Here is a 27,929-nt window from a genome sequence, read left to right as displayed (position 1 = left end):
CCATCTAAACAATGACTATGTTGCAAATGACAACCTAGTAAACAGGAATAAATGAAGTCAGTTACTGTTCCAAGGAGATCTTCATAGGGAAGTTAGCAGTGATTTTGTACAGCAACCCTCAGAGTTGCAAACACTACAAGTACATGAATATTGTTACAAATATAGACACAAAGGGAATAATGTTACAAATGGAGACACGAAGGGAATGATGTTACAAATACGGAGACATGAAGGGAACTGTTGGGCTGTTGAGGACTGAAAGTGTCCCTTCCCCAGGTCACGGGTCAGATGGTGGCCTCTGGTCTGCAGAAACGGCAGCTTTCGACATTCCCGTATCAAGTATAGTTAGAAAAATAATAGACCGAGAATTAGAGCATCGGCCTGAACCATGTGGGCGTTAAGCACATGTGTGTAAAAGTAAGCAGGTATTTACCTATAGATACGCCGGGAGTAGGAAACAGCACGTGTCGGTGATTAAGGCCTGGTTACCTAAGGAATTAGCCGCCCTTCACCACGGCAGAGAAGTTCAAGCACCTTCAGTGGGGAAGCTGGTCACCGGGAGGCGTGCGGGGCCTCAGCCAGGAGCCTGTAGAGCTCCCGGGCTGGGGCCCGCACCCTGGTCCCTGTGACCTGTGACCTACCTTTTATTTCCCACGAGTTCCATGTGTTTGCTCTTCCTCCATATGATGTAGAGTTTTAATGAGGACACACATTAGCCATCCGTATTTTGACAAGGAAAATGGAGCTCGTGTAGTTTTGGGGGCTCTCTGAATACATGTGAAATTTAAATTCACTGTGATCGTTCAGTGAGTTAACACCCTCTTATTTTTAAAAATGACGATGGTGTCATTGGAATCTTGCCTTCTGGGATTCAACGCTTATATCAGTAAAGTAAAAGAGCTTTAAGTATATAATGGTGGGGGTGGGTTCGGGCCTTTATTTAAAATCAAAGTAAATTCTTCATTAAGAAATGTATAGTTTGTGCCTGAACTAGTAGCCTTCATTCCTAGTTGTTGTGTGATAGCAGTAGTTTTGAAAATTTATTCTCTTTTTGTACCTGGTACCTCATTACTTTTTCTCACCTTCTTCCCTGTCCCTCTGCCCACCTTTTCCCCCTCCAAATGCTCCTTCTGGCCCCAGAAGTCCAGCTCATCCACCACCACTGGGGAGAAGATCACAAAGGTGTATGAGCTGGGGAGCGAGCCAGAGAGGAAGCTGTGGGTCGACCGCTATCTGACCTTCATGGAGGAGAGGGGCTCCCCTGTCTCCAGCCTGCCCGCCGTGGGCAAGAAGCCGCTGGACCTGTTCCGGCTCTATGTCTGCGTCAAAGAGATCGGAGGTTTGGCCCAGGTGAATTGAATGAATGAATGAATGAATGAATGAGTGAAGAGGGAGGCATTCTGGATAAGCTCTCACAGCAACCTTCTTTGACTATAGGGACGGGTTGTTTTCTCGCGGAGAAAAAGCTAAGCCTGTGAGAGAGTCGCCTTCACGGGGACCCATGTAGGGGTCCAGAGCATCTGGACTGGGGACCCTGGCTTCGCAGCCCGCTCGCAGCGTGACCCCCACAGGCATTTATATGGACCTCGGTCCCTCTCTGTAAAGTGAGACTTTTGGGCTAGATTTTTCTTTAGGGTCCCTGACAGCCGCAGAGTTCTGTGGGATCTGCCAGGATTTCCTAGTAAATATTCCAGAAATGTCTTGTGAATGACCAAATTAATTGTCTGGATCAGGTATAAATCAGATTCACTGTTTCCTCTGTCCGGAGCAATTTATTAAGGAAACGAAGCCATAAAACCCCGTCCCTGTCACTGGCCCCCGCGCTGGGTCTGGAGGGAGCAGGTGGTTCCGGGGGCAGAGTTTCAGGAGGCGCTTGTTTGCAGGGTGTGCAGGTGCCTGCCTAGGGCTGACCCCTTCAGGGGCTCCCTGCCTGCTGGGTGCAGGCCTCACCCTCGAGGTTGCCTTTGTCCTAAATCTGTCAGGGCAGAGCTCACCAGTCCCAAAGGAGGTTTGAGGAAACTAACAAAATGAAGGGCCGTGGTGGTGTGGCCCTGGACTCCGAGGAGGGGTGCTCCCCCACCACCGGGGTTCGCAGGCCCAGCTATGCATTTGAGTCACCTGGGCAGCTTTTCAAACCTGTCAACACCTGGCTCCCACCCAGATCAATGGGAGCGCCTGTGGGCCCCGGTGGTCTAATACACAGGTGGCCCAAGTCACAAACTATCCAAGGGCCAGTCATCTAACCCACAAGTCTCACCTGGTCCCAGTGCTGCACACTGGGGGGTGCAGGAGAGGCCTTGGTTCTCCGTGGGGTGTCCCATCCCACTCACAGGGCCCTGAGGACTACAACCGCAACAGCTTGGTGCACCGCCCTGCGTGATCACGCGGTAAATCACACCACCACGTTGGCCAGGGGAGAGTCAAGATGCACATGTCCCCTCTGCACTGCGACCCTGGCCTCTCCCCTCTGCGCCCGGACCTCCCACACGGATTTTTTAGTCCCCAGGATACTAAGCAATTGGGGTCACCATCACAGAAGTGTAGTTTGTCTGGACTCACGCTGACTAGCTGTGTGCGTTAGGGTGGGGTCTGCCAGCAAGACTGGCCTGGCTAATGAGGGTGCTTGGACGGCGCTGTGACTCTGGTGAGCACTTGGCATTGCCGCTCACGCCCAGCTTCCTCTCTGCCTGGTGACCACCCGGTGTGCTCGGAGCAGCTGCAGCCACACAGCTCAGCTCAGCGCCTCGCTTCTCAGGGAGCCCAGGCAGCCCTCTGCCGAGTGTCTGCAGCAGTGCACGGCCTGCCTGTTGCCGGCTGGTGTTAAGCACCGGGAGTAGCATTAGGCACTTCCGTGAGCGTGTGCGGTTTATCGTGCACCGTTTAGTACTAAGTAAATGGATATAAAGAGCTTTGTGAGAAAGTTTGAATCCGAAAATTTAACATTGTATTAAAAACCACTTGCGCCCTTAACCCTTACCCAAGCTGTTGAATCCAGGGCGCACGGGAAGGCACAGTAATCCCTAGTATTTGCAGGTCTTCGTGTTTCATTCTTGTGTTTAAACCTCCCATAACTCTGTTCCCCAGTGGGAATCAGAAGGTTGAAATAAAGCCTAAAACCGGTACAGAACACTGCGGGGTTTTTTATTTTCCTCTTCTGTTTTCTCAACCGTCTTCTCCTGCCTGAGAGGAAGGGAGCCCTGGAGGCCCACCTGCTCCCGCCCTTCACGAGCCCCAGCTGCCCGCCCCGAGGCCGGCTGCCGAGACACAGAGCTGCCAGGTCCACGGCTTGTGCCGGGCATTTAAGTTGGGGTGACCCGGTCAGGTCCTTGTTGACCTTTGCACCCAGTGTTGCCTTTGCGCAGCCCCACAGGACAGCCTCGTGTGAGGGTGGACGCGCCGGGTTCAGAGCCCATCTTTCTGGGCGCTTGTCGGAAGGGAACACTTTTTCTTACCGAGGCCGAAACACTTAACTTACAAAATACTTCTGTTGCTCCTTTCAAATTGGTTTAGATACCTTTTTTTTTTTTTTAATTTTTCGTTAGAGGTGGGACAGGGCCGAGTGTGAGCGAGAGTGCGTTTGCTCACATCCATCCCTGGCTGCCCGCTGGCTCTGAGGAGGGCGAGGCGTCGGAGGTGCCCCAGGCAGCAGAGTCTGGACAAGCAATGCTTCTCATGTCCCATCAGCAGGTCCCTTAATGGCTTCATAACTGTAAATGCTGCCTTCGCACGACTGAGTGGGAGTAACGAGCATTAGTTAAAGGCAAATGGAAAAAAGTAAACCAATACGTTAATCGCTTTTTTTTTTTTTTTTTTTTTTTTTTTTTGTCTCCTGGCTTTAAACAAGCCACTTTACTGCAAACCAGTGACCCTGCCGTTTGGGTTTTGTGGTGTTTTTTTTTTTTGCTAGGTTAATAAAAACAAGAAGTGGCGTGAGCTGGCAACCAACCTAAACGTTGGCACTTCGAGCAGTGCAGCGAGCTCCCTGAAAAAGCAGTACATCCAGTACCTGTTCGCCTTCGAGTGCAAGATCGAGCGCGGGGAGGAGCCCCCGCCGGAAGTCTTCAGCGCCGCCGAGACCAAGAAGCAGCCCAAGCTGCAGCCGCCATCTCCCGGTGAGTGCGGGCATCGCAGGGCTGCGGGCCTCGGTGCTGTGGGCGCCCCGGTGGCCGAGTTCGGGGAACAGACGGGAACTGGGCTGGTGTCCTTGCTGCTCAGCACTTTGAAGGCCCGCTCCTTAGCTTTACCTTGTAGTCAAATAGACTGGGACTCGGAGCTGTATGCCTTTATTCCTGACACGGGTGTTGTCAAATAGCCCACCTCACTGTCACACCGCCGCCCCGGGGGGCCGTGCTGGCAGTCTGCGCCCCGGAAAGGCCCCCTGCAGTTTGACAGGCAGCTCGACCGCTCAGCCTCAGGCCTGCCTGTTGGCCAAATGGGATCTGGACGTTGTGTTTCGTGCCACGGGGCAGCCCAGTTAGCTTCGACCGCGGTCAGGAGTGTTAGGATCGATGGCTGGTCACCTGAATTCTCACACGAAAACCCGCGTGGGTTCCTGGCTGGCTGCTGTCTCCTCTCACCTGCTGGCGACCCCGCGTTCCTTCAGCTCTGCCAGCCCTCGTTCCGCCTGCTGGGCAGCTTGCTGGACTCTGAAGCCATCGTAGCCGATAAACACAGTGCGAGGGCCGAGGAGAAACCTGGGTCACCCTGTTCTGGGTGCCGCCTCTCAAGTTCAGCTCCACTGTCCCCGCTTCCGGTTCCGCCACATCGGCCTGGTGGTCGTTCCTGCCGTCGGCCCCGCACACGCGGCTGAGCGTCCCCAATTCCTGTCGCACCGCTCGCTCCGGGCCGAGATCCCACGCGGGTGGCCCTGTTTCCTGGGCACTTGCGGTGTGCGGGCGCTGTTCTCCACGCTGTCATTCAGTCTCATGGACCCAGGACACAGAGAGGGTCTTAAATCCGTAAGAAAACGAAGGCACATGAAGTCTAAGTAACCGACCCAGAGTCACAGCGACAGTGCGTGGGAAGGGCCCCGCACGCCCTGCCGTATGCGAAACACCTTTGTCGTGGGGCGTGTTGACATAGAAGATGGCATCTGAGCCGCAGAAAGGAGTGGTTTCTCTTAGCTTAGCTGCTCCTGGTGGCAGTGCTGACACCTGTGGGCGCTAGGCCAGGGGCCTCGCGTAAATACTTGTGTTGAGCACACCTGGTTTAGCTCTGTCGTTGCTAAGGCCGGCAGACAGCTCCTCTCGGACCCCATCCTTGAGGATCCGAAGCCTTTGCCAGTGACGTGGTGCCTGAAAAACGGGAACCTGATTTAAAAACCTCCCCACATTATATTCACAGTAAAACAAGCTGCCGGGAACAGCTGACACTGTGTTTCCAGCATAAAAACCCAGTGGGGTACGGGAACCAAAGAGGCAATGTCTGCAAAGACCTGAAGGTGCATTTCGTTCGCCGGGAAAGCCCGGCCGTGAATGGTCTGCACTTGGTGTGGAGAATGGCCCTCGCAGGCGCGGCGGCTGCCGTGCGGGCGTCCCGCTGGCCAGGTCCCTCCCAAAGTGCCGCCTTGCCTCTTCCTCTTTTTAAACCGCAGTTTTTATGGCAGCGCTGCCGTTTCACCTGCACAAAAGAGCTTGGGTTGCAGATGTGCTTCTGCTAATCCATCCTTCTCGGCGGCCAGCTGGAGCTGTGAGGCAGGCAGCGGCGGGGAACGCTTCCTCCAGGCAGTCGGCGGGGCCTGGGGGCAGGCGCGGGGTATGCAGGGCTCACCCGTCGTCTCAGGTGTTCCGTGCGCTGCTCAGCAAGACAGACAGACAGGCGCGGGGACAGGTCCCTGAGGTGGTGACTCACATCAGTCCGTGGCCAGAGCCAGGCGCTTCCCAGCACCCATGGGTCTGTCCTCTCGGATTCTGGGACGGTCACCGAGGAACTCGTCTCTGAAACACGGTTACCGTCAACGAAGGAAAAAAGTTATTGTCAACCATTTGCCACATCAGGGTCTCGCATACGACAACATTTCCAGAAACTAAATTTCAGCCAAAATGTGTGTCTTTGAGGTCAGTTTTTCCCATGGGCACATAACTGTAGATGATTCCTTACCTGCACATATAGGAAAACTAAAAGATTCCTACGAAACATTCTAGAATCTAGATTATTTGTTTAAATCGGGTGGGGAACCTTTTTGCTATCAAGGGCCATTTGGATATATATATCATTCGCAGGCCATACAAAATTATCAACTTAAAAATTAGCCTGCTATATTTGGTCAAACATTTAATTAACTCACCCCTAGCGCCTTGGCAGGGCCAGGTCAAACGACTTCTCGGACCCGCGGGCTAGCGTCCCCCACCCCTGGTTTCAATGCTCACTAAACCAGCTTAAGTCCTAGATCGCTGGCTGTATCGTAAGAGCGCTCTAAGTCAGCGGTCGCCAACCAGTGGTCCGTGAGGTCCAAAAGGTTGGCGCCCGCTGCTCTGTCCTTCTGTATTCCTTTTGATTTGATGTGGCTGGTACGGGTCTGACCTTCAGTGCTGTCAGCCCTTCAGGTGTCACCCCCAGGCCTCTGGGGCCATCGGGATCTCCACTGTGGACAGGCCTGTGGTTCCCAGAGAGATCGGGTCACCCCCACCCCAGTCTTGCAGCCACTGGGGCGAGTCAGCTGAGAAGGCCCCAAGTGAACCGGGACAAGGCCCGGTACAGGGCCATCTCTCCGGCCCAGCGGGGCTCTCGTTATAATAAAACTATAAAAGCTGTGGACTTCTAATGAGCAGCCACAGCAGCTTCCTACCCAGCTGGCCAGGGCGGCCTGGAAACCAGTGGGGGAGGGAGGGGCAGGGCCTGCCTGGGGGAGCAGGGGAGGGCGGGGCACCGAAGCCCCACATTCAATTAGTGAGTCTGTAACCAAAAACCCATCCGTCTTTGCTGGCAGGTGGCTGACTGCGTTTCTATTATTAGCTGACAGGTGATGTCACAAAACCTGTCATGGATCCAACTAGGGAATCCTCAGTGGAAAATAAATGAGAATGGGGCTCGGGTTATAAACAAAAGTGCCCTCTGGGTGACCTCTAGTCACTGCAGGCCTGGGACAGATCAGCTCTTCTTGCTTCTCCCCACCCTACTTCCAGAAACCCCAGCCAGGAGGAGGGCACCAGGTTCGTGCTGTGTAAATTATCTTCCCAGCCAGGAGTCTGGCTGTACAGTCTGAAGTGTGTGAATGTACTTAACCTTCAATAACCTTTCCATTGTTTACTTTCGAGTATACATTTGTAGCTTCTGGCAGAAGGTAGGGACATCCTAGAGAGCGTGCCAGCCTCTGCTATTAATGGAGCTTCAAGAGGTTGCATTCATTTTTTTTTTTTTTCCCTGAAAGCAAAGGAAGAAACTCTGGCAAGAGGGAAGAATTTTCCCTTTTTTATGAGCTGTAAATGTGAATGCTTGTAAATAAGGGTCATTCTGAAATCACCGCCTGTGAGCCGTGTTTCCAGGGAAGCGTGCAGGCTGCCGAGCAGCCGGTCCTCCATGGAAAAGCCAGGCATTGCTCCCGCTGGCTCCGGTCTGTAGGTTACCCTCATGTGTTTGTCAAGACTGCTTTTTCCTTTCGGTACATTTTTAAATATGCATTTCTAGCGTCTCACCAAAATTAGGTTTATGAGCATGAGTTAGTTTTTTTAAGATGTTTACATCTAAAAAGATACTCACATTAAAAGTAAGTCTTCCCGTGTCTCTGAGAACTTCCCAGAGTCACACTAGTCCTGGGCACCCAGGGAAGACATTGCACAGAATACAACCTGTTGGCTGTCACCAATACTCACCCCCGACCAGGTGGGACCTGGACAGACCTGATCTCACTGGGGATGGCCCTGCTCACAGCTGGGGATGGCTGTATTCACACCTAGGGAAGGCCATGCTCACAGCTGGGCATGGCTCTGCTCACAGCTGGGCATGGCTGTATTCACACCTAGGGAAGGCCATGCTCACAGTTGGGCATGGCCCTGCTCACACCTAGGGAAGGTCCTGCTCACACCTGGGCATGGCCCTGCTCAAACCTAGAGAAGGCCCTGCTCACACTTGGGCATGGCCGTGCTCACACCTAGGGAAGGCCCTGCTCACACCTGGGCATAGCTGTGCTCACACTTGGGCATGGCCCTGCTCACACCTAGGGAAGGCCCTGCTCACACCTGGGCATGGCCCTGCTCACACCTAGGGAAGGCCCTGCTCACACCTGGGCATGGCCCTGCTCACACCTAGGGAAGGCCCTGCTCACACCTAGGGAAGGCCCTGCTCACACCTAGGGAAGGTCCTGCTCACACCTGGGCATGGCCCTGCTCACACCTAGGGAAGGCCCTGCTCACACCTGGGCATGGCCCTGCTCACACCTAGGGAAGGTCCTGCTCACACCTGGGCATGGCCCTGCTCACACCTGGGGCTGGCTGAGTAGAAGTGATAGACTCGTCACCTTTAGAGCACACTCGCTAGTGACCAGTTTAACTCTGTTTTCTCTAAAGTATAACGAGGATGGTGGTCACTCATGAGCCTTGGGCACTGCAGAGGAAAGGAACTCTAGATGTAGCATGTACCAGCAGCCAGGAACCCGCCGTGTGTTACAGCTCTGAAAGCGTTTGCTGTAGCTGCACAAGGCAGAGATGTTTGTCTTTTCTTGTCAGTTTGGTGCACGGGTGGAACTCAGGGATGGAAAAGAGGCTGCAATAGAGTAAGCCCATTATTTATTCAATAAGCGATTAGTAACTGAAACCAATATCTATTGAACACCTAACATTCTAAGGACTGGGGTCAATGATAAAGCAGGAACTCTTAAAATACTGTTTTTCCTTTAAGGTGAGGTTAATATTTTCAAGATTCCTTAAATTTTTGAAAGGTCTGCTCAGTTCTAAGCTGTTACTAAGATGTAATTACAGTTAAAGCCAATCCTTATAAACTCTGATAATGACATTAATGAATTCCAACCCAGTATTGTGTTGTGTAGTCACAAATCTGATTTCGTAGCTCCAGAAATCACTGCTAATGACAGAGCATAGATACTTACAGACATTTAGAAGGCATCAAAATATGATAAAGGCCCATTGTTATCTTGTGTCATTACTTTTCAACTTAAACATTCTTTAGTTAAAAAATAAGACCAGAACTAATTTTTCTAATTTTTTTTAAAACAGCACAATAGTCCATCAAATTGATATGCCAAAATTTTCATCCCATTATTCCTTATTCTCAGACATTTAAATTATAAACAACACTGAAATGAACATTTTTCTGCCTAAAACTTCCTTTACATTAGATTGTTTTCTTGGGATTATTACCCAGGAAAGTTATTACCTGGTCAAAATATAACTTTTATGGCTCACAGATGAAGTATGTTTCCAGAGTTAAACTTTTACTGATTTTCACTACAAATAATGTGTAAGAAAAAAAATTATAATGGTGTATGGTCAAGAATGTTAACTAGATTTACTGTGGTGATCATTTTGCAATAGTTACAAATATCAAATTATTACATTGTACTCCTAGAAATATTAGAATATTCCATTATATAACCTCTATAAAAAATAGAAGAGTGACTAATTTTACTCCATCGTGACCAGCAATGGGTATTGTTACTATTTCTAATAAGGTGTTGCCTTGTTGTCTTTTTTTTTTTTTTTTTTTTTTTTTTTTTTTTTATAACTAGCAAGGATGATCTTACTTTGATAACCTTGTTTTTTCCCCATTTTCTCTTGGCACTTACTACTATCAGCTAATTCAGGATCCTTGCAAGGTCCACAGACCCCCCAGTCAACTGGCAGTAATTCGATGGCAGAGGTTCCAGGTGACCTGAAGCCACCGACTCCGGCCTCCACCCCTCATGGACAGATGACCCCAATGCCAGGTGGAAGGTATGTTAAAGAACTGTGAGCGTGCAGAATCAGACTTGCCTATCTTAATTTTCTGCAGCAAACCTCCTAGAGCCGTGGTCGGCAAACTGCGGCTCGCGAGCCACATGCGGCTCTTTGGCCCCTTGAGTGTGGCTCTTCCACAAAATACCACGGCCTGGGCGAGTCTATTTTGAAGAAGTGGCGTTAGAAGAAGTTTAAGTTTAAAAAATGTGGCTCTCCAAAGAAATTTCAATCGTTGTCCTGTTGGTATTTGGCTCTGTGACTAATGAGTTTGCCGACCACTCATTCGAGGGTGGTGTTCCCTGGTGAGTTGTTCAGTGTTGGCTGCTACTAGTTCTGTCCGTCATTTATTTGGGTAGTTCTTACGTTTACTGATCTCAAGAGTAGCTTGTTTTCTGATAAGTGTTTGGAGGTAACGCTTCCTGCTCTGATACCAAGCTTTCATTTCTCCCGTCCGCTCAGAAGCAGTACAGTCAGTGTGCACGACCCATTCTCAGACGCAGGCGACTCATCGTTCCCAAAACGGAACTCCATGACTCCGAGCGCCCCGTACCAGCAGGGCATGAGCATGCCCGACGTGATGGGCAGGGTGCCCTACGAGCCCAACAAGGACCCCTTTGGCGGAATGAGAAAAGGTAGGTGCAGAGGCCCTCGGCGTGGCGTGGTCCCGGAGCCTTCCCTCTGCCGTCCCACCGCCATTCCCCCATGCATTCAGCCCCAGCTCCCATCTACGGAGTCTCTGGCCTTGGAGAAACTACTCGGCATCTCTGTGCTTCGTTTCCTCATCTGGAAATTGGCATAATACTAGGCCCCGCCTAAAGGTGCCATGAGTATAAGTGGGATTAATCACATAAAGGCCACAGGAATGACTGGCACGGGAAGCACGTGTGCTCGGAATGCTACCAAGCGTCGGCGCGGCGGTGGTCACGGGGCTGGGTGCTAGGGGCATGGTGCAGACCAGGACTAGCTCCTTGTGGACAAGTACGTTAAACCACAAGCCATATCTTACACGGTGTAACCTTTCCGATTTATCTGTTTCATAAAGCAAGACAGTCTATACTTTTTCCTTTCAAGCTTCAGAGCTGCTTATTCCAAGTAAATATTTTGCAGAACTTGCAATAAATCCATAAACTCGGAAATTCAAAGGCTTTGTGAACGCTGGAGGTAGCTATTTTTCTTAGTGGTGTGCCATGTTAGAAAGAACATTTTGTTAGTGCTGTTGGTGGTGGTTTCACATTTTAGACTCTGAAAATATGACAATAATAACATGGAAAATAATCAGTAGGGTTTGGACTCTGGCTTCAGACGTTACCGTGAACTTCCTACCTACATGCTGTTAGACCGCGAGGTTGTGTCTTGTTTCCTGTGCCACATCTCTTACTGCGGAGGGTGGGACGGGAGCGGACTGCCTCGCCTGGCACTGGGCAGCCATCGATCTTGTTTTCATCGATCCTGTAAGCGATCCCGCTGCTCGGGAGGAAGTTCCACCTCGCGTTTCCCCTGTACTTCAGCTCACGTGCTCCGCTGGTGCATTTAGTGCCCAATGGAAGCAGATACACAGAAGAGCCCTGGGAGACGGGCTTTCTCGCAGCCCTGCCCCTGCCACAGTGACGTTTTGCATTCCTCCGTATCCTGCCAGGGAGCTGGGTGGCACGCTGATGTTTTATTTCACTGCTGACATGAACCCGGCTCTTTGTCCTGGCTGCTTCCGTGGGGAGGCCCAAAGCCCAGCCAGCGTGGCAGGTGCTGGCTACAGCTGTGCCGTTTTAATGCTCAGCATGAAGATGTGGGAGTGCGCGGTGCTCACTCTCATGCTAAGGATGATTATCAGTCGTTTTAATATTTGCCAGTCAGATTGGGAGGGGGGAAAGGCCTGGTTATTGTTTTAACTTGGATTTCTTTAATTATTGGTGAAGCCACACATCTTTATATATATATTTATCAGCCTTTACTTTTCTTGTTCTGTGAATATCCATTTATGTGTTATTTTTTCATTTGTTTTTTTTTCTTATTGGTTTTTAAGAACTCTTTGTATATTGGGAAATTAAGCTATTAACTTTAATCATCCCCCTTAATTTCTGTCTGTCTCTGTTTTTAAATCTATAAAATGGGAAATGACATCAAAACTGGTTCCACTGAGGGTTGATGGAGATCAAATAAGATAAAGAATGTGAAAGCCACGGCAGAGCATACCTGCCGCCAGTTGTCGGCTTCCTTGTCTGCGCCTCTCTGCCCGCCTCCCAGATCCATCAGCTCACAGAACGTCCATCAGCTTTTGCCTCCTGTAGCATAGACTAACCTTCTAGGACGAAGAAGGTGGTGGGACTGCATATCAATTAAGATTTGCATTAAAATGTGTAATTTGCCTACAGGCTAGTTTCTGAGCTTGACCCAGTTTCCTTCAGGCGCTGAGCTGATGCTCATTTGCATATCTGACCTAATTGTCACTCTACCCCTGATAGAAATGGTGTCTCTCATCCATTCGGGAGCTATTCTTAACTCCCTAGTGACTTTCTCTATCCTGATTTTGGAGTGGGCGGTGGGCGGTGTCGGTGTCGAGGTTCTCACGTCCCATCAGGGACGGGCACCAGCTCTGCCAGTATCTCCGCTCTCTCTCACCAGACCCATTTCATAGACAAGGAAGTCAACGCGGAAGTGTGCTCGCTTACCCAGTCCGTTTTCAGTGTTACAAGTCACCACACGCTTAGCAGCTTAGAGCAGCATAGACTGAGGTCGGTTCCTTCGTGCTCAGCCCAGCTCTCGCAGGCGTCCCACGTCAGGCGGGCGAGGTCTCCCGGGGCTCAGCTCCTCGGCTCGTGCAGGCGGCTGGCAGCACTCGGTTCCTTGCAGCTGGGAATGGGGTGTCCCGTCGGCCATCGCCTGAGGGTCTGGGCAGCTCCCAGAGGCTGCTGCCCGCTCGTATACGTGGCCCTCTCCCCCGCAAGGCGGGTGCTTCTTCAGGACCAGCAGGGGGCACCTCTGACTCAGTCTGTCTCCAGCCTTTAGAGGCAATTTAAAGGGCCCACCTGACATCTCTCCTCCCGTTATCCCATCATATTCAGGGGTCCTGCCCACACTCGGAGGGCCGTGTGGGGCAAGTACATGGGGTGGGGATCTGGGGTCCATCTTAGGGTTCCGCCTCACAGGGCCCATGTTGACTGTAGATCTTACGCTCTTTCGTTCATATTGTTGGTCATATAAGGATAAGATCTATCCACCGTATTAACAATAACGAATGGCTAGACAGGGCCTTTGGCTTTGGGAATGCTGACTGCAGTCTGTTCTTCCCCACGCCCCAGTGCCTGGAGGCGGCGAGCCCTTCATGTCGCAAGGCCCGATGCCCACGAGCAGTATGCAGGACATGTACAACCAGAGTCCCTCCGGGGCCATGTCCAGCCTGGGCATGGGGCAGCGGCAGCAGTTCCCCTACGGAGCCACCTATGACCGGAGGTGAGTGCCTTTCAGGCAAAGATGAAACCGTTCACCGGAAACGGTGCTCCCAGCACACACTCCTGAGCCCTGGCAGCTGGTCACACAGTGTCCATGTTCCTGTGGGTCCAGGCACAGCTCTGGGGTGCGCGCGCGCGCGCGCGCGCGTGTGTGTGTGTGTGTGTGTGTGTGTGTGTGTGTGTGTGTGTTGGCTGATGATCAGAAGGGCAACAGTTGTCCTGGGACATATATTCCTTTTGTTGTTGTTAATCCTTGCCAGAGGATATTTTTTCCATTGATTTTTAGAGAAAGGGGAAGGGAGGGAGGGACAGAGGGAAGGAGGGAGGGAGGAGGAAAGAGAGGAGAGAGAAACATTGATCATATTGATCAGTTGCTTCCCGCATTTGCCCCAACTGGGGCTGGGGATCGAACTTGAAACCCAGGTACGTGCCTTTGGCCAGGAATCGAACCTGGGACCCCTTGGTGCACAGGCCAAGGCTCTAACCATTGAGTAACACTGGTCAGGGCATGGGACATATATTCTTAAAGGAACCAAAGCAAATACAGGAAGAAGGCTGTGTAGCCTAGGCTTACTAATAGAAGTCATTTTGGTTCTACCGCATTAGAGAGAGGGGCTTACCTCATTGCTGAGTTTTCTCTTCTACAAAGTTACTTGCTCAGCTTAAATTTTATCTATGTCCATTATATTTTTTTCTCTTAACTATAAGCTTCCTTCTAGATATCAATGTTGTTAGCAAAAATTCCCGTGTCTGTTTTACATGTGATAGTCTAAAAGTTCATTTATTTTCTGTCTTATTCACTGACCAGTTTAGGAACATATTCAGTTTAATTATTATATTTCTTACAAGATCCATATACTAACTAAACCAGTTAATTTTTTTTTATTTAAAATTTATTGGGGTTTTTTTTTAACATGCTATTTTTATGGTATTTATAATTTCTCAGTATTGGCTGAAAAAATAAATGTATTGCTCATTCCCATTTTAAGATTTAATAGTAATACATTTAAATAATTCCTGATATTCTTTTCTATAGCCTTTTATAATTGTAGACTTTGAAATTTTGAGCACTAACATCCATACAGTTATTAGCTAACTCAATATCATTTGCATTAATTGTGATGTATACCTTTAAAAATGAACATTTCTTCTTCGCAATGAGAAGGGGAGAAGTAGAACTGGTTTCCATTATTGTAGGTCCATGTCCCAGTCCTCTGCTTGGACTCTTGGACTCTGTGCTGCTGCTTCCCCTCGTGTATACCCACAGCACAACCCTGTATGGCACCCCCAGGGCATCAATGGGTGGACGGGGCCTCGACTCAAAGGCAGAGGGTGCCCCCGCCAGCTGGGACTCCTCACACCTGCTGCCCAGGAGATGGGCAGCGGTCCCAGGAGGGGTGTTCCCATACGTTTGCCAAGAGTTCATCTGCAGCTGCTCGGACTGACTGCCTCTGCTGGAAGGTGCGAGTGAGGGAAGAAAAGCTGCTGAGTATAGAGTTTCAGGAAATAGACTGTTCCTTTCTCCCATGGCCTGAGGTCCTTTGTAAAGGAAGTTTTCTTTGAATGCCTCATTCCAGGCATGAACCCTACGGGCAGCAGTACCCGGGCCAAGGCCCACCCTCAGGACAGCCGCCGTACGGAGGACACCAGCCAGGCCTGTACCCGCAGCAGCCGGTGAGTGGTGAGTGGGCGTGCCCTGGTGCCTTCTGGTTCGGACGCAGACTCCTGTCACTGCGGAGAGTTCTAGCAAGTATAACCAAATGATTAGCATTTGTCGAACAATCACGATGTCATTTGTTTGTGCTAGAACATAGTCTCAGATTTGGAAGCCAGCAAGTTAAAAACAGCCCTTGATATAGGGTATCCCAAAACAAGTATAATGTGTTTTAAGAAGTGAAGGACAGGCACCCATGTAAATAGTAACAAGCCCAGCTTAAGTATATTTTAAACGTCTGTGTGTACTTAAACATCAAACGCCATTTTAGACCAGAAATATGTGAATATATTTTAAAGAGGACATATAGGAAAAAACAACTAAAATATTACCTACAAAGTGGAAGTTGGTTGGCTTTTTAAAGAGCAGATATTAACTGACTACACTTGACAGTTGGATTGGTTTTGCTGGTCCTCGCAGCCCTGCAGCCCAGAGGCTGAGCTGTGAGGGACCAGCTCGCCAGCGCTGTGGGTGCAGAGGACGGCCGTCAGGCCAGGCTTTCAGCACAGGAAGGCAACTTCCACACACTCCAGGGCCTAAGATCGTGTGTAAAATAGGGGGCTAAACATGTATTTAATTTTACCGGCGCGTGCATCTACAGTGGGCTGTGTTATTAAACCAACTGATCATAACGGTTTTCAAAGAGGTGAAAGTTCAGTTCCCATGTCAGCATCTCACTCACTCCATCAGGAGACACCACCCGACCAGGAGCTGAGGAACGGGCTGCGCCAGGCCTGTCCTCAGGCTGGGCAAGTCTGACCTGGACAAGCTGGAAGTTGGGGTGCGGGCCAAGGAATGTCGGGTGTCAGGGTGCACAGGTCCAGTCTGAGGAGCCAGATCCTCTGGGGAGGCTTTTCTGTAGAGTTAGGCCTAAGGAATTGTTGAGCCCAGGGCGCTCTTAGGGTGGCCCTCGGAATATCCTTCTACCCGCTGGGCCCCTCAGCGTCACCCCAGGCCCCTGTTCCCACACACCAAGCAATGACATAAATGGGAAGTCCGTGGGTGCTGGCATAGTGGTGGGTGTGCAACACTGAAATGAGACATAGATCGTTAGTCCTTAGTTACATGAGCTTCCCGGGCCCACTTCGGAGTGACCGTCCACCAGGTGATGACTCTGGCATAAGGGGAGTGTGTGGTGATTTCGGAAAAGGACGTGAGTGCGACTTGCCTTTGTGTGAATTTCAGAACTACAAGCGCCACATGGACGGCATGTACGGTCCTCCCGCCAAGCGCCACGAGGGGGACGTGTACAACGTGCAGTACGGCAGCCCGCAGCCCGAGATGTACAACCAGTACGGCAGCTCCTACTCCGGGCCCGAGCGCAGGCCCCTGCAGGGCCAGTACGCGTACCCCTACGGCAGAGAGAGGGTGCAGGGCCCGGGGCAGATGCCGCCGCACGGCATCCCCCCGCAAATGATGGGCGGCCCCCTGCAGCCGGCCTCCGGGGAAGGGCCGCAGCAGAGCCTGTGGGCGGCTCGGAATGATATGCCTTACCCCTACCAGGGCAGGCAGGGCCCCGGCGGCCCCGCCCAGGCCCCCCCCTACCCAGGCATGAGCCGCACGGATGACATGATGGTCCCTGACCAGAGGATAAATCACGAGAGCCAGTGGCCTTCTCACGTCAGCCAGCGTCAGCCTTACATGTCCTCCTCGGCCTCCATGCAGCCCATCACGCGCCCGCCTCAGTCGTCCTACCAGACGCCGCCGTCACTGCCAAACCACATCTCCCGAGCGCCCAGCCCTGCCTCCTTCCCGCGCGCCCTGGAGAGCCGCATGTCCCCCAGCAAGTCCCCCTTCCTCCCCTCTATGAAGATGCAGAAGGTCATGCCCACCGTCCCCGCACCCCAGGTCACGGGGCCACCCCCCCAGCCGCCCCCGATCAGAAGGGAGATCACCTTCCCTCCTGGCTCCGTGGAAGCGTCCCAGCCGGTCTTGAAACAGAGGCGGAAGATTACCTCGAAGGACATCGGTAAGCACCCCAGGCTCTGCTCCCGAGGGAAGTCCCGTGGGGCCAGAATTCAAATTTTAGTTCAGATGTTCTTCCTGTTGATCTCAAAGGAGTGGAACGCCTATGGGTACAGACGGTCATGTTTCAGAGAGGAGCAGTAGTTGGTGGTAATTCACTGATCTGAACTGAAGCAGCCCCAGGGGAAAGCCTAGATTACAGCGTGTTTTCCACGGCAGTGGGGCTGTGAGAGGTGGCTCGGTGAGCAACAGGGGATTCCCAGTGGCTGTGGACTAGCTTCGGGCCGAAAGATCTGACCTAAACCCAGCACTTTCTCCCTGCGCTGCGTGCTTAGAACAGCCGTGGCCTGAAGGCAGAGGTGGGCGGTGGGTTTCCCTGGGAGAGCGGAAGCCTGAAGGTGATTTGTAGGAAGGTGGGGATTGCCATCTGTGGGTCCGGTATCGGGAGGGCGCTGGACACGGCCAGGGGCTGCTTCAGTTATCACTGATGGGCTCGTTGGTCCTGCTGGGGGCCTTCTGAACAGGAAGGAGACAGCCACTGTCTGGGAGTACAAGTCTCTCTGCATTTGTTTTTAAGCACTTTCAGTACAGCGAAGGGAATTAAAGATCTTGATTATACTAAAAGATTCTTTTCAAAAGTCTCAAAATCACTTGACATGAATTCAATATTCAGTGATTAGAAAAATGTTAAGGATGGTTCCACTCATTGGACTGGAAGGACCTGTAGAGCCAGGGGTGCGGGAGGTGAGCAAGAGATACAGACACAGAGCACCATTTTATATATGGAAACAGAGGTAAAAATAAGCACACGTATTTGTGTGTTTGTGTGCACACATTTAAATAAATATTTAAATTTATATGAAATTTCTTAGTACATGTTATACCAATATTTGTCTGTAGTCTAGAGAAATTTATGTTCCTCATTTTAAAAAGGAAGCTTGCTTTTTCTATGATAAAATTAATATGTCCCGACGTGAGGCTGCTGTGGCACCTGGCGTGGCTGTGGCTGTGGCTGTGGCAAGTTCTGGCTGGGCAGGTCCACCCACACCACGTGCCCTCACGGTTCCTGAGAGGCCCCCCTGAAACCGACAGAGGAGGCCTCTTTTCCTAGCCAGCCATGGCGGAGCCTGCGTGTGTCTGACCACGTGGCTCTGTCTTCTCAGTGACAGGCGTGGGGAGGACAAAAGTGCGGCTCTCAGTTTCCCATCCCCCGGCTCAGGCTCAGCCCCTGAAAAATCTGGACCACCAAAGCGCTGGTGTTGTCCACAGCGTGTCCTGAGGGCCAGAGCGAAGAGACAGGACGGCACGGGGAAGCCAGGACTTTGGTTGGGATCTCAGTTTGGTTACATTCTGCGTACTTGCCAGCCTTCCAAAGACCCCATGTTGAGACAGTTGTGAACGGAGCAGGCAGCAATGACAAGTAGCATTGTTTGGTTTGACTCAGTTATTGAAACTGATGCATCTGTTAGGGGGTAAAAGGAAAAGCGGGGCTGTGCTGAAACAGCCTTCTGAAGGGGCATGTGGGCTCCTGTTTAACCAGCAAAGCAAATGGCCTTAAAGACCGAAGTTTCTTAGTACCGCCATCACCTCGCTTCAAATCTGAAAGTGCTCGTGTCGGACAATCCCTCAGAAGTCATTTAAAGCCAGTCCTTACCACCATTTCTTTTCTCTGATTCTTTGTTATTTCCTGCTCTTTCCTGCGTGGCGTTAATATTGATCACATCCTGTTCTTTCCCGCTCTTAGTTACCCCGGAGGCGTGGCGTGTGATGATGTCTCTGAAGTCAGGTCTCTTGGCTGAAAGTACTTGGGCTTTGGACACCATAAATATCCTCCTGTATGATGACAGCACCGTCGCTACGTTCAATCTCTCCCAGGTGAGCCAGCACCAGCGGAGCCGAGGACCGAAGCAGAGCACGGAAACCAAGGGGTGCTCGATGCTTCCCCAGCGCTGGCGCTCGGCGTCTGGCCCTCTTTGTCGCCGACATCGGCCAGTGTGTGGCTGCCCGAGAACTCAGTGCAGAATGCCAATTCACTTCAGTCTGTCTGTGACTTTACCCATACCTGTGTCTCCTAAGAACACCGTGACCATGTGCGTGCGTGTGTGCATGGGCTGCATGATAGCAGTAAATTAAGTTGCTGTTTAGAATGAATCTTAGCAGCCCAATGTGAATTAACTCAGATCCACATAGAGTTATGTCCGTTGTCGGTGATGGGAATGCAGTGGGTTGCAATGGAGTGTCGCTCTTCTTTCCAAAGGGACTCACCTTTCTCTTAACTGAAAAATTTTTTAAAATGGAAAATTAAAGAGAAATTTTGTATTTAGAAGATATACAGTACACAGTTGACACTTGAACAACGCAGGGGTTACAGATACCCCCACACAATCAAAAAACTGCATATAACTTTGACTCCCCAGATACATACGTTGGTCCTTAGTTTCCATGGGGGTTGGATTCCAGGATGAGGGTTGGATTCCAGGACACTCCCCCCACCCCCCCCCATGAATATCCATATCCAAGTCCGCGGACGCCCAAGTCCCCATATAAAACAGTGTAGATGAACGCATACAGCCAGCCCTCCACGTCCACAGACTATACAAGTAGAGAAGACAGCTTAATGAGTCCCCATGTGCCCATCATTCAGCTGAAATAGGCATGAACTCCTGGCCACGCCCCTCCAGGTTGGTGACACCCTCCTTTAAAGGCCCAGGACTCGGAGCTGACAGCCCTCCTCTGCGCAGCGCTAGGTTTAGAGGAGATTCCAGCCTAACAGCTCGCAGAGCGAGGGAGCTGAGGGTTAGCAGAAACGCCCAAGGGTCCCTTCGCTGCGGACTTTTAAAGAAATCTTCAGACACAAACATGAGAAAGGGGTATTTTCCCTACTGTGTGTGAACAACTCTCTGCTTCTGGTGAAAAAGCCCAAACGTAATTCCTTGCTTCTATTGAAATAGGACCAGAACCTCCCTCTCTCTCCTCATGTAAGTGCACATTGTAGCCCTGAAAGGCAGTTTCTCAGGTGACAGGAAGGGTATGAATAAGGTCATAAACGTTACATGAAGTTCATTTCAACTGAAAATAAGTATTAAAACGTGTGTCCTTTGCTAGAGTGATTCACTGTGTCCTGTGGGAGGTGAGCTCCTGTGGGGCCCACCTTTCGGGCAGGTCCGCTTTAGCCGCTTCCCTGCCCTTGCCCGGGAAGGAGGTCTGGCTCCAAGAAGGGGGTGGGGGGTACCCCACACCTGCGCTGGGGAAATCCTGCCTGTGCCCTGGAGGCGGTGCCTTCTGGTTGCTCCCCGAGTCTCCTTACGTAATAATCACGCTACACCAGAAGCTGACAGCAGCTAGGAAAGTGGTGCCTTGCACACATTTTCCCTGAAGAACCCTTTCTTACTTACTGATGCTCTATTGTCCCCAAGCATGCCAGTGGGACTCAGGGAGGGGAGCTGAGCGGGTGCTAATTGGGGAGGATCTTGCTTTTCTTGGTACTGCCTTATGAGCTACTACGTTACTAAAAATATCTCTCGAAAAGAATAAATCAGCATGACCTATGGCACCTGAGACAAAAATAACCATCCAGTTTGATGATGATAACAGTAAAAACCCAGGCAGGCAGGGTCTCCCAAAATAACAGGAGAGCAGGCTCACTTCCCCGCTCTTGTAGTAATGGACGCGTTGTGTTTGAGTGCGGGGGAGGGTAATCTTAGGAAAACGAAGAAAACAGGTAAGTTTTCATGTCGATAGTGCAGGAGAGTAAGCAGGACATAAGAAACATGGCAAATAACATGGTTTAGTTAATAATAGGACTTCAGCAGACAGTAGTAACCGTAAGTAGTTTGGGCCTAGCCAGACACGCAGTGAATCCTGGGAGAGTCCTCCCAGACCATGGCTAGCTAGCAGGGCTTACCTGGGTCGCAGGCCTAGCCGATGTCATGACATTGAGCCTGTTCTTGGTCTCTCTCCCCTCCTCTGCAGTTGTCCGGATTTCTGGAACTTTTAGTCGAGTACTTTAGGAAATGCCTGATTGACATTTTTGGAATTCTTATGGAATACGAAGTGGGAGACCCCAGCCAAAAAGCACTTGACCACAACGCAGTGAAGAAAGATGAGGGCCAGGCCTGGGCCGACGAGTGTGGGAGAGAGGAGGAAGCTGCGGAATGCATGGAGGAGGACGAGGACGAGGAGGAGGAGGAGGCCGAGGAAGAAGACGGTGCAAAGGCCGAGGCGGAGGAGAAGGGCAGCGCGGCCTTGAGCCCCTCCGACGCCGTGGCCGAGCCAAAGGAGAAGCCCAGGCAAGCCAGCAAGTTCGACAAGCTGCCCATCAAGATCGTCAAAAAGAACAACCTGTTCGTGGTCGACCGCTCCGACAGGCTGGGCCGCGTGCAGGAGTTCAGCAGCGGGCTCCTGCACTGGCAGCTGGGCGGCGGGGACACCACGGAGCACATCCAGACGCACTTCGAGAGCAAGATGGAGATCCCTCCGCGCAGGCGGCCGCCTCCCGCTCCGAGCGCCGCGGGCGCCAAGAAGGAGCTGGAGGGGAAGGGGGAGCTGGAGGAGCAGCCCGAGAAGAGCATCATTGCGACCATCGACGACGTCCTGTCCGCGCGGCCAGGGGCGCTGCCGGAGGACGCAAACCCCGGAGCCCAGCCGGACAGCGGCAAGTTCCCCTTCGGCATCCACCAGGCCCGGAGCCACCGCAACATCAAGCTGCTGGAGGACGAGCCGCGCAGCCGCGACGAGACGCCGCTCTGCACCGTGGCGCACTGGCAGGACTCCCTGGCCAAGCGCTGCATCTGCGTGTCCAACATCGTCCGCAGCCTGTCCTTCGTGCCTGGCAACGACGCCGAGATGTCCAAACACCCGGGCCTGGTGCTGATCCTGGGGAAGCTCATCCTCCTGCACCACGAGCACCCGGAGCGGAAGCGGGCGCCGCAGACCTACGAGAAGGAGGAGGACGAGGACAAGGGGGTGGCCTGCAGCAAAGACGAGTGGTGGTGGGACTGCCTCGAGGTCTTACGGGATAACACGCTGGTCACGTTGGCCAACATTTCCGGGCAGCTGGACTTGTCTGCGTACACGGAGAGCATCTGCTTGCCCATCCTGGACGGCTTGCTGCACTGGATGGTGTGCCCCTCCGCGGAGGCGCAAGACCCCTTCCCCACGGTGGGCCCCAACTCCGTGCTGTCGCCGCAGAGACTCGTGCTGGAGACCCTCTGTAAACTCAGCATCCAGGACAATAACGTGGACCTGATCCTGGCCACGCCTCCGTTCAGTCGGCAGGAGAAGTTCTACGCTACGTTAGTTAGGTACGTGGGGGATCGCAAAAACCCGGTCTGTCGAGAAATGTCCATGGCGCTCTTATCGAACCTGGCCCAAGGGGACACGCTGGCCGCGAGGGCCATCGCTGTGCAGAAGGGGAGCATCGGGAACTTGATAAGCTTCCTGGAGGATGGGGTGACCATGGCCCAGTACCAGCAGAGCCAGCACAGCCTCATGCACATGCAGCCGCCGCCGCTGGAGCCGCCCAGCGTGGACATGATGTGCCGCGCGGCCAAGGCGCTGCTGGCCATGGCCCGCGTGGACGAGAACCGCTCCGAGTTCCTGCTGCACGAGGGCCGGCTGCTGGACATCTCCATCTCGGCCGTGCTGAACTCGCTGGTGGCGTCCGTCATCTGTGACGTTCTGTTTCAGATCGGGCAGTTATGACCCCGGTGAGGAGGCCGCACGTGTGAGTGACGACTGAGGCTCCGTACACCCGGCTGTTTTCTGTTCTGTTTCTCCAGCGTAGGAAGAAGGAAAAGAAAACGTGTGCTCCTCTGCCCCGTTCATATTTACCAATTGGGAATTAAAGAGAGAATTAATTCGAACAGTTATGAAATTAATATTTGCTGTCTGTGTGTATAAGTACATCTGTTGGGTTCTATAATTTTTTTTTAACCAAAGTTGCTGTCCAGTGCATTCAGAGGTCACTTTTTGTTTTTCACAGATTTTCTTTTTGATGTTCTTTCTTTTCCATGTTGTATTGCATTTTTTTGGGAAGCAAATTGACTTTAAAGAGAAAAGTTGTGGCAAAAGATGCTAAGATGGGAAATTTTCACCACACTGAGGCAAAACGGTGAAAACCCATCCCTGTCCCAGGCGTGTTATCCTTCAGATAATGAAATAAAGCTGTCCCATCGCCCAAAGCTCTGTGCAATAGAAACTGCTAGAAGGGTAGGTCTCGGGGCTCAAGGAGGTGTGTCAGTCAGTAGTCAGACTAGGAACGATACTGGTTTCTCCACAGGAAAATGGTTACCTTAGGCTAGGAGCAATACTAATGGGTTTTTTAAGTTAAGGTTGAAAATACGTACCTGACAACGATCAACGGAAATTGCTTCCTCACCACTACGTCATGTCTGCTGTCTGTCTTTGACCTTCCACATGACAGTTCTTCACAATTCCTTTAATCATTTTTTAAATATTTTTTTTACCGCCTATGGGCTGTGATGTATATAGAAGTTGTACATTAAACATACCCTCATTTTTTTTCTTTTTTTTTCTTTTTTTTTTTTTAGTACAAAGTTTTTAGTTTCTTTTTCATGATGTGGTAACTACAAAGTGATGGTAGATTTTAAATAATTTTTATTTTTATTTTATATATTTTTTCATTAGGGCCATATCTCCAAAAAAAAAGAAAAAATACAAAAACAAAAAAAAAGAGGGTAATGTACAAGTTTCTGTATGTATAAAGTCATGCTCTATTTCGGGAGAGCAGCTGATCACCATTTGCTTCATGAATCAAGGTGTGGAAATGGTTGCGTACGGATTGATTTAGAAAATGGTCACCAGTACAGACAAAAAAGAGAAAAATACAAATAAAAGGAAGAAATACAACTTCAAAGATTTTTCAGTGACGAGAATCCACATTTGTATTTCAAGATAATGTAGTTTAAAAAAAAAAAAGAAAAAAATCTTGATGTAAATTCCTCCTTTTCCTCTGGCTTAATGAATATCATTTATTCAGTATAAAATCTTTATATGTTCCACATGTTAAGAATAAATGTACATTAAATCTTGTTAAGCACTGTGATGGGTGTTCTTGAATACTGTTCTAGTTTCCTTGAAGTGGTTTCCTGGTTACGCAGTCATTTATAAGACAGAGGGGAATACAGCCGTGTACTAACCAAGTCACTCGTCACCAAACCGTGAGGTCGGAAGGGACCCTTAGGGGTTACCGACTAGAGTGGGGAGCAACAGTTTGACTTTCTCAAATTATTTAGCTGATTAGCCTTTGTTTGAAGCAATCAACTCTAACGCCATGGAGGTCTGAGACTTTTCAGTGCACATGGGCGGTGGCTGCTGGCCCGTGAGGCGAGGCCTCGAGAGCTCTCCGGCCTGAGTGAGACTCTGCCTTTTACTAACCCGTCTTAATTTTAACCAGAGTTCAACCTATTCCGTGTTTCTTCTGTGTGCCTCAGAGTTATTTTGCATTTAGTTTACTCCACCGTGTATAATATTTATATTGTGCAATGTTAAAAAGAATATGTTCTATTGTATGTGGTGTACATAGTGCAAAGTGATTATTTCTATTTCAGGGCATATTAATATTCTCATATTCCTTCCTACCTGGTGCACAGTAGCTTTTTAATACTAGTCGTTTCTAATTTAAACGTTTCCTTCCTGGGTCATTGACTGTTATTGTGTCGCCATCACTCTGAAACTGCTGCAGAATGAAGCTGTCAGTGGGCACCCTCTTAAGTCTACCTCTTCACACACCCTCCCGGCACCGCATACCAAACTCCGAGTCCTCTGCCAGGCCTCTGGTCCGGGCGCCGTCACTCATGGTCACCCTGGGAAGAGTTAGGCAAGAGTTCACAGTTCTAATCCGAGTGAGACGTGACTCTCGAGTGTCACAAGGAAAATTTTTCTGCAAGCAGTCTCATCCATCAGCGCCCACATCACTTAGTCTTCTTACATAGCAAGCAGCCAAACGTGTGGTGAATTAAAAACCCATTCATAATCTACTTGAAATACATCTGCTTGCTAAGAACAGATTTTAGAGCTCCAAGCTTCAAATACAGAGATTTGTAAGAGGGGATTCAATATTCTTAGAACTTCTCTCTTATAGAGTATGAATAAAAGGTGTATACAAACTTCCAAGTCTAGTATCCCAATTCATTTGTCCATCAAAAGAGTAAAATCATTACAGAAGACTGTTGTTGTCATGGCTGAGTTGTACTCAGTACCTAGAGTCCGACCATTGAGCGACACGTGTCTGCATACTGACATGACCGTGACCTCTAGAGTAATCCAGGAAGACTAGCATCCTTCCTACTTTCTCGCCCCAGAGTCAAGCCGACCAGCCCCTGGAGGACTCAGCCCGCCTGAGATCATCTTGCCTACAAACTGAGTTACTCTCTGTCCTAAAAACTAGTTGTTGTTCTTTTCCTATGAGGCTTTTCAGAAATTCACAGGATGCCCATACTTCAAATGTGTACAAAAAGATGAAAATAAAGGTGCAAAGAAAGTTTAGTATTTTGGAATGGTGCCATAAAGTTGAGTCTGTTGGTATTGGAGTGAATTTTTTTAATGTCACATAAAAGCTATTATTGGGTGGCATGTTCTCAAAAACTATTCAAATGTTTTGTTTGAGGTTGAGAATGACATAGAATCAGTTTTTATTGGTGAATGTGGCCTATTCAAAAACTAGTTAAGCTGTTTTTTAAAAGTTAGAACAGTGATTTTTTTAAAGGTGGGGGATGAGCAGCTTGAAGACACAATGTAAGCTACTAACTGCCTCTTTCATGAAAAGGTGACCGTTGCCCTGAAATCAATCCATTTAAAAACAGTTGGAAATCTTCCATGTCCTATCAAACCCCAGGTTCCCGTTCCCGTATGTTCACCTTAAAGGAAGCAGGGAAGTATTATAAGTGAGCCAGACAGCGCATTTCTTCTCACTGACTTTTCTGTGTGGAAAGCTGAGGCCCTTCCTTGCCCCCGCCCCCCCACCCCCATCCCCCCGGAACGTCATAGACGAACTTTTTAAATCGCCAAATAGACACATGTGGTCTGCAGCCCACTGGCATGTCCCAGTATTAATGCAGCAGAGATGTACTGAGCACATACTATGTGCCAAGCTGTGTTCTAGGCGCTGAGGCATCGTTAATGAACAAAGACCCCATTATAATTACGTTCTCGTCTTTCCTGTCAATTATAGAAATAAACGAATCTTCCCGATAGAGTGTTCGTGCGTTGAGAACACCTAGTATAATTAATTTGTTGACTAAGAAAGAAGGTGAACCTGGATGTGGGGAGAAGAGGGTTAGGGTCAGGGTTAGGCTGAGAAGTCAAGGGCATCTAGGGAGACCCCGGGCTGTGGCGAGACTGTGTGCTCAGCCGTGTGGACGGACAGTCTCCGAGGTCCCGTCCACCCTGACAGGTGGACTCTGGGGCTTCGGGTCCCTTCCTGCTCGTCTTCAAGTGAGGGGCTGTGTGTTCTAAGTGGAGGGGAAGACAGAGACAGGACCCTGGATCCCAGCTTACATGATAAGCCCTTGGAAATCCAGGAATTGACTGAAACTGCACGGAGACCTTAGTCAATAACATGACAGGCCCATCTCCAGTCACGGGGCTTCATGCTCTGCCCCTGACTTCCAGTCCTGCGTCTGGTGGTGACCAAGTCCTGCAGTCCTTTCAAATGCCAGTCAACCTAGCAGGTTAACTTCGGGATTTAAATACAGGAAACCCCGAGGGGAAGTTGGGGGAAGGCCATCAACTGTGTCCAAAATTACAAGACTCGGTTTTTCTTTGTCCTGAATGTGGTTTTAGGGAGTTGGAAGTTTGACCCCAGCTTTTTCCAAAGTAAATTCTAAGAAGCATAGGAGATCTCACAAAGCAATCGCCTTACGTGCTCTCTTGGCCATCGATAACCCATTTGGTAGCATTGAAGACTGAGGAATCCTGCAGAAAAGAAGCCCGTGTTTCAAGCATTTCCTGACTTAGTAACCGGGGAACCCTTTTATTTTGAAACCCTATAAACCTACTGCGAGCTTTGAAGTACCTGCCCTGGCCGCAGATCTTGCCTGACTTCTAAACCACGCTCCCTGCGTACGTATCCACAGTGTATTCTTACGCCTTAAACTGAAACAGAGACAGCCTCGCTGAAGTTCTGGAACCCTCTGTCCGTGTCCGCATAGCCTTCAGCAAGTTTCTGAATTTCTCTGAACCTCAGCTTCCTCACCTGTAATATGGGGGTAATGCCTGCCTTAGGGTTGGTGAGGATTAAATATGATCTATAATAATAAAAGTGTAATATGCTAATTAGACCGGACGTCCTTCCAGACATCCTTCCTTCTGGACAAAGCCGCAGCGGGCCGGGCCGGGGCCAAGGCCCCTGCACAAATTTTGTGCATCGGGCCTCTAGTAATTATATAAAGGCCTTGTAACCTCAGTGATCGCTCTTCATTAATCCTAAACATACATGTGCACATACAATCTTCCTTTGCTGTGCGTCCTAACATGTATTTCATGCAATGTTTAAATCTGGCCTAAGAATATCTGACCATTTCATAACCAGTCACACATCTCACGTGACCGTTGGTTTGGTTTTCTATTAAAAGCCGTGAAGGCTCAGTCTATGGGTCGCCTGGCTTCGTGCCATGGGCACAATTTCTGCAGAATTTCTCGATTGAACGTCAGGTTTGGACGCTGGGCACCCACAGCTGGTGGAAGGGCTCCCCTTTAATTTTGTGCGCCTGGGGGAGCCCCTCTCAAATAGAGTCATGCAATAAACTTGCCCTGCCCTGCCCTCCTAAGGAAAAAAGTGGCCAGCAACATGTTTCCAGGGTCAAACACGCCGATCAGTGTTTTGTCTAGTCCTTTCCATCTGACGCGCACAGCAGAGCTTCCCAGAGAACAGGGCTGGTCCCCACCTTGGCT

At 50.3% G+C, this 27,929-nt stretch overlaps 1 protein-coding gene across 8 annotated transcripts in view; it reads left to right on the top strand.

Moving 5' to 3' along the window:
* ARID1B (AT-rich interaction domain 1B) overlaps positions 1–25,537 on the top strand; it is a 415,788-nt gene extending 390,251 nt beyond the window's left edge. For 6 of the 8 annotated variants that reach the window (XM_080666163.1, XM_080666164.1, XM_080666161.1 and 3 more), the window contains 9 exons: positions 1,141–1,350; positions 3,908–4,112; positions 9,749–9,887; positions 10,350–10,522; positions 13,187–13,337; positions 14,914–15,010; positions 16,236–17,019; positions 18,760–18,890; positions 20,988–25,537. In XM_080666163.1, coding sequence (XP_080522289.1) covers positions 1,141–1,350; positions 3,908–4,112; positions 9,749–9,887; positions 10,350–10,522; positions 13,187–13,337; positions 14,914–15,010; positions 16,236–17,019; positions 18,760–18,890; positions 20,988–22,718 — 3,621 coding nt within the window. In that variant the 3' untranslated portion in view covers positions 22,719–25,537. The remainder of the gene's footprint in view (positions 1–1,140; positions 1,351–3,907; positions 4,113–9,748; positions 9,888–10,349; positions 10,523–13,186; positions 13,338–14,913; positions 15,011–16,235; positions 17,020–18,759; positions 18,891–20,987) is intronic. The other 2 variants (XM_080666158.1, XM_080666159.1) reach the window with 2 other exon arrangements.
* The last annotated feature ends 2,392 nt before the right edge of the window (positions 25,538–27,929 follow it).

The sequence above is a fragment of the Plecotus auritus genome (assembly GCF_963455305.1).
Source record: "Plecotus auritus genome assembly, chromosome: 4".
NCBI classification, from domain to species: domain Eukaryota; kingdom Metazoa; phylum Chordata; class Mammalia; order Chiroptera; family Vespertilionidae; genus Plecotus; species Plecotus auritus.
This window is presented reverse-complemented; position numbering and strand designations above follow the sequence as displayed.